Source organism: Eucalyptus grandis, chromosome 8 (assembly GCF_016545825.1).
Source record: "Eucalyptus grandis isolate ANBG69807.140 chromosome 8, ASM1654582v1, whole genome shotgun sequence".
In the NCBI taxonomy this organism is placed as follows: domain Eukaryota; kingdom Viridiplantae; phylum Streptophyta; class Magnoliopsida; order Myrtales; family Myrtaceae; genus Eucalyptus; species Eucalyptus grandis.
In genome coordinates this window covers 4,055,059-4,066,502 of record NC_052619.1, presented here as the reverse complement: position 1 = coordinate 4,066,502, position 11,444 = coordinate 4,055,059, and the positions used below count along the sequence as shown (strand labels likewise).

The window sequence follows — 11,444 nt, the reverse complement described above, 5'->3', positions numbered from 1 at the left end:
ATGTCTACTTAATAGAGGATTGAAGCATACATGAATATAGAGTAAGCAAGGTTAATTACTAACAGAAGATCGACATTTGGATATTGTACATATGTACGGGGAAACTTGGTTACTTGGCAAAGGAAGAAACAGAATGTGGTGGCACAAAGAAATATAGAAGTGAAATACGAAGCAATGGCCCATAGGATTTGTGAGATGTTGTGACTAACATAAGTACTGGAAGAACTTCAAGTATCAGTGAAAATGCCTATGAAGTTGTATTGTGACAACAAGGCAGCAATCAATATTGCACATAATCTAGTGCAACATGACAGAAGTAAGCATGTTGAGATTGATAGACACTTTGTCAAGGAGAAGATTGATGCAGGAGCTATTTGTATGCCATTTATGCCAACAACACAACAAATAACTAATGGTTTTACAAAGAAATTGTTCAGACCTAGCTTCGAGTCTCTCATCACTAAGTTGGGCGTGATAGACATTTACACATCAGCTTGAGAGAAACTTTTTAAGTTGTGTTCTTTGAAAGTATGATATGTAACAAAAACAACAAAAGAAACCACTTTTCTTCGAAATCCGCATTTTCCATTTCCCCTTCATTCTTGTGTAGATTTTTTTGTGAGTTCAGTCTGCGCGAAGCTCCTGAGCAGGTGCATTCCTGGTATGACAAAATGTTCATCCGTACAGCCACATTAGCCTTTTAACGTGTTGCCAAATTCTTCCAGCAACCGTTCAACGTTTTTCCTTGTTGTGAACTTATTAATCTCAAAAGCACTCATCTCATTTCTTAGACCTGCATGGCAAACTTTTCAGTCAATCAAGAAGCTTTATTACACACAAAATGGAGACTTTTTGACAGGAACTGGTATGATAGTGGTAGATGCATATAAAGTTGAAACAAATCAATTCAGACTCCATCCGTCAGGATCAGTTAATTGTTTCATTAGAGATGTCTGTGCAACAAGTCGATACACTGAGATTTATATAATGTTTGACCTTATATATAGATGTCTGTCAATTTCATACATCCTACATTAACATATTAATATTTGGGATTGTCAAATTTGCAAAGTCCCTTCTTGGCAAATTGATATTGAAATCATTGTGCTTATCTCAAGATCCTGAACAAGTTAATAACAGATGTATACTGACCTGGTAGTGGCAGAACTTTCAGGGGCAGCTGGGAGGCGTTTGAATTGAAAAAATGCAGAAGATTCTTCTTTAGTTCAACAGATTCAGCAGAGACAAGGATTTCCCTCTGAAGAGGGCAAAAATTATTTTAGCTAAATTAACAATAATGGAGATATGTGTCAGAATATCAGCAAGAATTTCTCAAATGCGTGTATTCTTCTCAACCAAGTGCAACATTGTTCATACAGACAACTCCATTCACCTAAAAGTAAGTTAAAATGATGGTCTTGGCTATATCTTCTACAAAGGAAGGTGAAGATTGGAAAGTAAGACGCATTCTCTCATTCATGAGGGAAACCTTTTCTCATGTGAGAATGAGACAACAAATGGGGAAAACGACAAACAAGAAACAAACCTGAATTAAAAATCAAATTGGGCATGAAGAATTGAGACCTGACTCTTATACCATATTAAGAAAAACCCAACCTCAAAACTTAGGCTTTTTGGTCCAATAAGACCAAATATATATAAGGCACTGAGAGAATGCATATACTACCTACATGGAATGATCTAACAGTAGCATAATAACATCTGGAAGGAAACTGTTCACCAAAGGAAACAATGTATTGGATGTCAACAGAGAAAAAGTGTTGATGGTCTCCTCAATATCAAGGATGATAATGACAGTTCTAATAACTCGCTGTTTCTACAGCCAGTCAAGTAGCTCACATTTTTATTTTGTACACATACCAGTGTAATTATAAAGTGAGCGAAGACATTCTTCCATTGAACAGTTCAACTTTCAATTGACTCCTATTGATTGATTGTAGAGAAAGCTCCAGAACACAAAAATGAATGAAAAATGTCTTCAAAATGGTTAAAGTAGCTGATGAATCCATGCAAAACAATATTTGTTCAAATATTGATGTTTCTACATGGTTTTGGGGAAGCTAGACTTTGCACCTCAAACAAGAGTGCTAAAAGGACCAAGATTCTTCTTCAAGTTTAATTACTAAATTCATCCACCAGGATTTGAATACTATTAGGATTCCATTCAGTTTCCTTATTCTATTCTAGAAAGGATACTGTATTACCTTTTGTAGTAGTTTCCTATATATTTCTCATTTTGAGGTTTCGTAATCCAACTAGGATTAGAGAGTATATATACTTGTATACTTTATTCTTTTTCAAAATAAATGATATTGATTTTTGCAAGTATCTGCTTTGTGATTGCATGATGCAATTCTTCTCTTAGGCATGATGATTAAGAAACCCTAGATATGATGCTTAGGAATCTTTAAATGTGAAGTCTAATGATCTATTCTTTCTTGGGACTCGCCATCCCACATCATTGTCACCCAAATTATCTTTCATACAACCTACAATGACAACAACCATTTGCACGTGGTATGCAACCAAACAATAACAACAAACCTTGAAGTTCTTGTCTACGTCATAATACCCTGAAACAATCGTGAGTACCCGCAGTTTCTCCAGTTCTGAAATTTCACAAAACAGAACAAACTGTAAGACTGCCAAATCCAACAACAAAAATTAACAATGCACACTCATTTGAAACAAGCTTTAGATTAATATCCACTTTGGTGAAATATCCATGATATTTTAGATTTTAGTATCCATGTATATAACACCCAATTCAATGTTCAAGCAAGGCAAAAAAAATCAAATGATCCCTGTCCCTGCAGGAAATTAGCGATAATTAGGTCCAGATACATGACAAGAAACATGTTGCCTATGCACTACAAAACAACTCCATAATGGGTCTCTCAGTTTTTATTAGTTGTAGACATAGCATAGGCAAGAACAATATGTTGTGGAATTGGCGATTCTGTGAGTAATCATTATCACTAAAATGGTAAAGAGTACAACAATGCGCAATCTGCAGCTAACATTTTCAAAGAAATTGAGACTGTTGCACCTAGTGGAACTCAATCTGTCTACTAAGGCAGTTCAGGATGAGGATATGGAAGGAATTTTAGTGTGCAAAACATCGGTTGTTTGTCAAAACCTTTGGAGATTGGGACTCCGGGCTCAGACCCTAAAGATTTTTGAAGGATATGACACCAATAAGTAAGCACTGGCAAAAAGAAAAAATTCGTTTGATGAACCTACTTAGTAGGAAAAGACTTGGTTAATTTCCGTATGTTGTTTATTTTGTTGAAACTATAGTTGTTGTTTTTGGTTAATCTATCATGAGAGAATTGTGTGATTAAATCAATAGGTTAGCACTCTTTTCTTGAGCTCAAGACTGCTCTGCAGATTCTCTTTTCCAGCAAAATTTGAACATAGACTTACAAATCTGAACTACTGGACTGCAGTATACCCTACAAAGCAAGATAAGGCCCCAGTTGCTGATGGAGTCCACCCAGATTGCCAGAAAGGCAATGCCTCATCAGTTATCACACAGCAATGCAGTTAATCCCTTTTCTTTATTATCTTACTCATAGTTATGTAGCAACGTTAGCTTGAAGGACAGATTCACCTACTAGAAGAAGTTTCTTCCGCAACTGGATAAGCATAACTTAACCTATTTGCGCGACACAAGAATACTTGGTTAGAAAAGAAACTCTGTTATAAATAGGTAAAAGAACAAAATTGGAATGCACAAGGAAAAAAGAAAACACCAAGGACAGTGAAGACAAGGAAAGATTCCACGCAGAAGAATCATACTCAATCCAAAAGCAGCAAATTTGTTGGTGATACTGAACTGGCCAGTAATAGATTCCAGTTTTATTGAAACTTAAATGCTTAGGTATATTAAAAAAGAAACTGAGCAATGGCCTCATAGATTACTCTATTTCTGAAATCTAGGGGATGAGGAGTATTAAAAAATGTTTGCAACCAGGATATGACTGTGATCATTAACGTGTTGCAACAAAAAAAAAGACAATTTGATTTCTCTTTGAGAGTTTAGATTTATGAACATTGAATCTCTACTTTACAAGCAATTCTAACTAGAAATGACAAACAACATCTGAACTTTCATTTGGGAGGTGGGTTGCTCTTTTTGTTTCTTATAAGGCATCTTCAAGAAAAACTTGAACTACTTGGAAAAACGGGATTAATTCGCATCATGGCAAGGTGAACAGATCTCAATGCAGTGAAAATCCATATCATTTGAGAGAGATATATCACTATGAACAAGATTTCATCTCTTACGTTGGAAGAGTTTAATTTCTTGGGTTGAAGAATCCTCACGATCAAGAAGTTGGCCAACTGGCATACCAATGGAACTCATCCCAACATGCGACACTGAAAATCGTAAACCAGCAGTATCTGGATTGCCTGGTAAAACAATTAAAGAAGAATGCAATCATCAAGGCCATAAATAAACAACTCACTAGCATAAATTTCGAGGCAATCCAATGGGGAACATGAAAGGAAAAAAAAGAACTATATGACTTATGAATATTGCATCAACCAATTTATTCCACATTTGAAATCAAATATAGACTATGCCGGCCTCTGTTGTCCGAGCTGCTGCATCTTTAAGTCCATGTCAGGAAGCACTCTGAAATCCTTACAATTAGTCTCAAAGAGACTTCTTCCCAGAAACTCATTTCTGCTGACAGCTCTAAGATTAGCCAAAATGAGATGAATTTATTCATGCACCCAATCCAGATAAATGATTGAATAAACGATGGAGCTCAATAATCCCAGCTCAGTTGCAGATATGGCAGCAGTCAGAGAATTAATCTCTACATGATAGCAAAACCCACCTTGCATTAGTTGAAAAAATGATTCGATCTCATGTATGTATAATCTACATATTGGTAGTTCACATACAAGTCAAGAATTATAAAAACGGTAGAAAGTCCTGACCTATTCTAGTCCACTTCTTGAAGTCCTTGCGCAAGATTTCTGTTACTTTAAGATCTGATACATCGTACATCTTGTACCTCACTGCAGAAGATGCATTCCAGTTCCGGATATAAAACGGCGAGGAAGAGGCTTTACTACCAAGCTGTATTGCAAAGGACTTGGAACTTACATATCTGATAAAGACCATCACAACCGAAGCGACCCGCACCATTTATTAACAATGTGGCCATGTACTTGTCTTTGGAGGTACAATGAGGGAGAGACAGGTTTGCAGTATCCAAGAGAATTCCTGATAGCTTGCATCCAGAAAAAAAAATACTTTGGAAATTTAACAGACTAATAAATTAACTCAAGAGGAAGCTAGAGAATGTGCACTTGAAAGTCAGCAACCCTTCTCGTTCTTTCCAGGTGTGCAGAACAATTTCTCATTAGGAATCAGTATTGCCATTTGTGAGAAATATTGTTCCACAGCATGGTCCTAACCAGAGGACGGGTGGGTTTTTGTATGATCAGATCAGAGAAGCACTTTGAGGAGGTGGTGGTGATCGAGGATTCAAGGCTGGACCATTGAAAAGTGGTCTCCTAAGGAATATTAGTCAACTCAATGGCCAACTGATCATCAAAAATGTTTTGAGCACATGATATTGCATCTCAATATATTAATCTATGTTTCAGCTTGTAAAAGATGGAATCACATGAAACAACCAACAGGAAAGAAATCATGAATCATGAGCACTTCATAGTTCACCAACATGACATACCAAAAGTCTACTGAATCCTCGCCCAGCCAAAATCTGAGGAAAGTTCAGTGCAAACTTCTCGGCCAGAAGAGTGCAGCTGGAGCAGTCCTGCAAGAGAATAATAAAGAGGTCACACTTATTTTATATATTGAGGCAGACTCGTGCATTGGGGGTCATACATTAAAATTTTATGGGCTTAGATATGCCTGAGTCTATGGAGATAGAAAATGCTATTCAATGCCACTATTCTGTAAGCACACACGAGTAAAAGTATTTTGGCAAACACATGAGCATACGTGGTGGTAAGCATCTAAAAGTTCTATATGGAGAGAAATCCTTTGAAAAAGTAACTTTTGTGGAAAATTGTCACATAATTGCCCTTTCATAATCTTAAGCAGTACTCAAGCAAGACACGATCACTTATCCATGAACTCCTCGTCACTAACGCAGTCCTAGCAATTTATATGCAAACCTATCCCTTCATCTATATCTTAAACAGATAAAATAAACACAGATGATTCTTTCCAATTCTTTTACACTTCATAATTGTTAGGAAAAATAAAAAGGAAATGCAAGATAGTTATGACTTAGCCAAAGCGGACAACCATATTCAACTTAGTGTTCAGCAAGAGTGAACAAATAGTCTATTTCCTCTAGCATTCATGGACATCACAGCACATTGATTTAGGTCTTTGAAGGGGATAGTCTATCCATCAATATGCTGAAGTTGTTATACTGTCCTGGACCAGAAGTCTGAGAACTGTTACTTGAAGTAAAGATAAGTTCTAAAACATTGTGGTTGGTCGTTTGGATTTTACAACATTTAAATCAAGTATTTTCAGCCATTTTGCTCCACCGAATATCACAAGTGGACAGAACCATTAAACAGTTTTACAACTTACGTCTTTGATCAAGTTTTAGGACTCATCTACACTCCATGAATAAGTTGCTGCACTTCTTCCTAAGTATTTGTTCAGGATATGGAACTAAATATCGGGCAGGAGTTAGCTAGTTTGCCAGCATTCCATTGCCTACCACAGCAAAAGAAGAAAATACTAGCACTATTTTTGTCGACTGCCTCCAATAATCTATCCTCATGGTTCATAGCTTTTGGTTCAAAAAATAGTCATTGTTGAGAATATTATACTATTGCATGAAATGACTTTAAATTCAAAACATTCCTCGTTTGAATTATATATAATAAGCCATAATCCATTAGAAAGTAAAAATAAATCTAAGAGGCCAAGAGTATTCACAGCCTCAAAAAGTTAAAGCCGCACTCAAAAAAAAAAAAAAAAAAAAAAAAAAAAAAGTGACCAGAAAAACACAATCTTGCAAACCTTTATAGACTTGTAATGAACTATGATATTTATGATGTAAGATTGTGCAAAGTTAATGCGCAGTATATTACCTGTGCAAAAGTCACATCCCTCACCCAAGGATACACGGATTCACCCTGCATAGAATTAAATAAGAGCAAAATTGAGACATAGAAATATTGTTGGATTAACTATTACACTTGCTCAAGTAGAACCAGAGTAAGCAAAGATTATCACCTTTCTGCAACTGAAGATTTCAACAACAGCCTCCTTTAAGGCCTAAATCCAGGATGACAATGAATAATCTATCATTTTTAAGCAATGAAGTGAAAAGTTACAGAATGGTATTGAATGTTACCTCTTGTTTGAGAGGTATCTTGTGGCCATTAACCAGAACAAGCTTCAGACTACCATAGAGATCATAGTAGGACAAGTCAATCTGCTTGATGGTCCAGGACAGCAAAAAATGTTGGTTAATTTGACACAGGGTAAGTATGCAAATGCAACTGCATTCTCTGATAAATTACCAGACATGAGAGAGGAAAATGGGGAAAGTCATCAGGAATTGAAATAACTATTTCCTATGTGTAAAGCTATGTATTTCTTACTTTCAACGTAATAACAAACGATTTAAGTATTTATTGCCTCACATTTTTCTTTCTTGAATAACAAACATACAGGTATCCGCAAAGCATGTACACTAAGATCAGCAAGTTCAAAATATGAAGGTTTTGCTTCTTATATTTTGATGATGATGCAGCATTAATTTCAATGTTAATCAACAGAATATACATTTTAGAGAAACCGGATCTGAAAAATACCTCATCAATAAAGACCAAAGATGCCTCATCAATTTGACACGAATGAAGCAACCATTTGAGATCAACATGGGAACTAAAGTCGGCTCTCCTCATGTTGATAACAGGCACTGTGCAAATTTGGTCATCACCAAGTGTTTCGGTCAAGTAGAAAGCATACATGATTGTGGCAGCCAAGGACCCAACATCTGTATAAAGTTGAATATGATTCACAAGTATATTATGCAATCACTAAAAGAGGAATTGCATTGACTAGAGCAGCTACTGCTCACCAGAACTATCTTGCCCTATCACAGCATGTAAGAACCTTCCCGGAACACCAGCACTGACATCATCCCTTCTCTCTTTAAGATATAGATTCAGCCTTTCAATTCCTTGACAGGATTCCACAATTTCCATCAGTGGGGAAACACCATTATAAAATGAAGCTGCTGACTGGGGAAGTGGAACCCTCAACTGGGAGGATTTTCTTTCAGCAAAGGATCTCTGTGAAAAATCTAATACATGAAAATTTTCCCATTCTTCATTTAAACAAGAATTTGACTCTGGTGAACCAGTTTGATCATCCAAGCCAATGCTCGAATCTGACTGAACACTTTGGAAAGAAAGTGATGTTGATCTGGCATCTTTTGACTTTAATCCAGATGAAGGCAACGCAAAGGGCTCAAGAACATCAGAAAATGAATCCTCTTCTGGAAAATCTGCAACATGTTTAGATGCATCCAATACAAAGTTTCTGCCTCTTGTATTCCCAATATCAGATGCTGATCGAGAAAGGCTTTGACCGCTACCACTTACTGGAAATTCAAATGCAGAATCCATGCCAATGGATCTTGTATCACCTCTCAACAGACCATTGAAGAATGGATTCTCTCGAGAATGAACGTGTGGCTCCTAAAAATAAAGAGATACAAGATTTCGTACCAGGTTAGAATTTAAGACCCACAAGAATAATTCCATGATTAATATAAATCAATGAAGTTTCGTTTACTACTGCATCAAAATAACAGAGACTGATTCTTGACCCCCATGAGGATGAATAGCCATCTATTCATAACAAAGACAGACCGCTACATTTGATATGAAATTAAAAGAAAACAACCAGAACGTTAGGATTCATTAAGCATCCAAGAGCTGTTCCAAACAGCAAAAGTACGACTTACAGAGATTTATAGGCATCAGTGTCTCATGACATATCAAGATTATTGTAAAAATGGCTGTCATGGGAATACTTTATGTCACTGCAAAAATTGACATCAGATGAAGACATACCACACATTCCAAACACTCTCAGAGAGAAAAAGTTCATTAAACAAAACATGAATCTTCAGCTTTCTTCAATACATTACACATGATAATACGAGAAACTTTGAGCTGCTCCCTGAGCACAACAACCGAGTACTAAAATCCGAAGAGCGAGCCAAACTCCAGGGTAAGCCAAACGCAGCATTCTTTAAGTGTTCAAAAGCTAAATTCTGATGATGAACCATCTTCCACAAAGAAAGCTAAACCACCTAGATGTCTCATCGACAATTCAAAAAGCATGAGCACCGCTTGCTAATTCGAGATATCGTACCCCTTGAGGTGGCAGAATGTCATCCGGAGACCTCATGACCTCTTTGTCACGTTGAAAATGATGATGATGAAGAGGAGGAGGAGGAAAGCAGGTGATCCTTCTGAAGCTGTGGAATGAAGGATTGATGGTGGCGAATGGAAGGTGTAGCTATGGACAGATGCGGTTCGGACGACGGGTTCTGTGAAGAAAACAAGGATGCAAGATGGTGGTGGCATTGTGGGAGAACAAGGGATCGTCTTCGTGAAGTCCGCCATTGACAACACTCTTCTCTCTCTCTCTTCCTCGGTGCGAGTCTCAAATAGTTCAAGCAAGAAGAAGCCGAACTGCACCTTATTTTTCGAGTTATACAAAAAATATATTATGTAGTAATTCAAATATTTCACAAATAATTCTATTCAACTTAGGAAATTAAATATGTGATCAGAAATTTACTATTGGAATATTCAGGAAACCAGATAAACATAACTTCTCCATGAAAAGTATAGATATAGACATTGATATGACGAATTTCGAATTGATAATCGAATTAGCAGAACCTGTTGTGCATTTGTTGTTAAATGGGATGAAAATTTATCCTAAAAAGGGGAAACGTCGAGATCAACCGCTTATAACTATTAAATAGTTACTTTAAGGGGTATGCTTGAAAACATCTAATTACATGCGTTTGCACATAAATAAAATGTCCAATCTAAACTTAAAGATCAGCGAAAACATACTGAAATGGATTAATTTCATTGCAAAAACCCTTTGATTCTTATATCGAAGAGGATTTAAGAGTTTAGATGGCTTAACCTTAATTGAACTATCACTAATTTCAAATCAAGGGCCTTGATAGCTTAATCTTAAATCGAACATTACGAGTTTCAATTACTCTTCATAAGGAGTGAGCATGATTTCAGGATAGGATGCGGGACCAAAGAATCAGTCTGATTCTAGGTTAAGTTTCAAAAATTGGGGAACATATTTCAACGGGTAGGTTTTAGGTGTTAGAACTTGGAAGTTGGAACAAATCTTTATATTTTTCTTGTTTTATATCTGCCCAATTTTATGGTATCCCATGATGTTGAATGATGAGTATGTAATTTGGAATCACTAGTGTGAATTTCCACTTTCGACTTATCAATGACTAAGACTTTTATTTGTCAATATTTCATATTCTTCGTATATCTAAATATGAGTTATAGTAAGTAGATTGTAACAACAAATAGTAATCGTTATTAAATGTAGTGATTCACTACATTCATTCAATTAAGAATATAAGTGAAATCTATGTAAACCATGAAACTTATGACAGGATAGATTTTAGATTTTAGAATACATAAGATAGGTTTTAAGGTTTCAAAAAATTGGGAACTCATGCTGACGAGTAAGTTTTAGTTTTAGGTAAAAGTTGAATTGACCCTAGAAGCGCTCGCCCTAATCTCCACCAACTGTGCCTGAAAGCATTAATGTTTGATCTCAAATCAAAGACAGTTTCTTAACTACTCGTAAGAGCTTCTCATGATTGAAAAAAAAAGGGTTAATACCTTAAAAAAAAAACCTCAAACTGGTACACTTGTGACAAATTTACCCCAAACTATTTTTTTGACCATGAAAAACCTCAAACCGGTACACCGTGATAAATTTACCCCTACTAACTATAAAAAAAAAAAACCCTAAACTGATACATTTATGACAAATTTACCCCAAACTAATTTATTTGACCACAAAAAACCCCAAATTGGTAAATTTGTGACTAATATACCCTCCAAAAAATTAGATTAATACCACAAAAAAATCACAAAAATTATAAATTATGACAAACAGAGTGTAAAATCTCAAATTGATATACCGGTCAATTGTCACGTGTTATTTAACTTTATAATTTAACAAGAAAATTTAACTAAAACTAATAGAGGGTAAATTTGTCACAAGTGTACCGGTTTAGGGTAAATTTGTCAAAGGTATACCAGTTTGGGGTTTTTGGTGGTAAAAAAAATAGTTTGGGGTAAATTTGTCACAGGTGTACCAGTTTTGG

At 35.9% G+C, this 11,444-nt stretch overlaps 1 protein-coding gene across 1 annotated transcript; it reads right to left on the bottom strand.

Moving 5' to 3' along the window:
• Positions 1-358: 358 nt before the first annotated feature.
• On the bottom strand, positions 359-9,667 carry LOC104456303 (exopolyphosphatase PRUNE1-like). The gene is made up of 13 exons (XM_010071070.3): positions 9,428-9,667; positions 8,124-8,745; positions 7,855-8,039; positions 7,392-7,472; positions 7,271-7,312; positions 7,126-7,170; positions 5,736-5,822; positions 5,144-5,270; positions 4,975-5,055; positions 4,312-4,437; positions 2,566-2,630; positions 1,153-1,258; positions 359-793 (listed from the first exon to the last, which is right to left on the bottom strand). Exons 1-13 carry the CDS (start codon positions 9,461-9,463, stop codon positions 693-695), a joined length of 1,704 nt encoding a protein of 567 aa, XP_010069372.3. The 5' UTR covers positions 9,464-9,667; the 3' UTR covers positions 359-692.
• Positions 9,668-11,444: the final 1,777 nt, after the last annotated feature.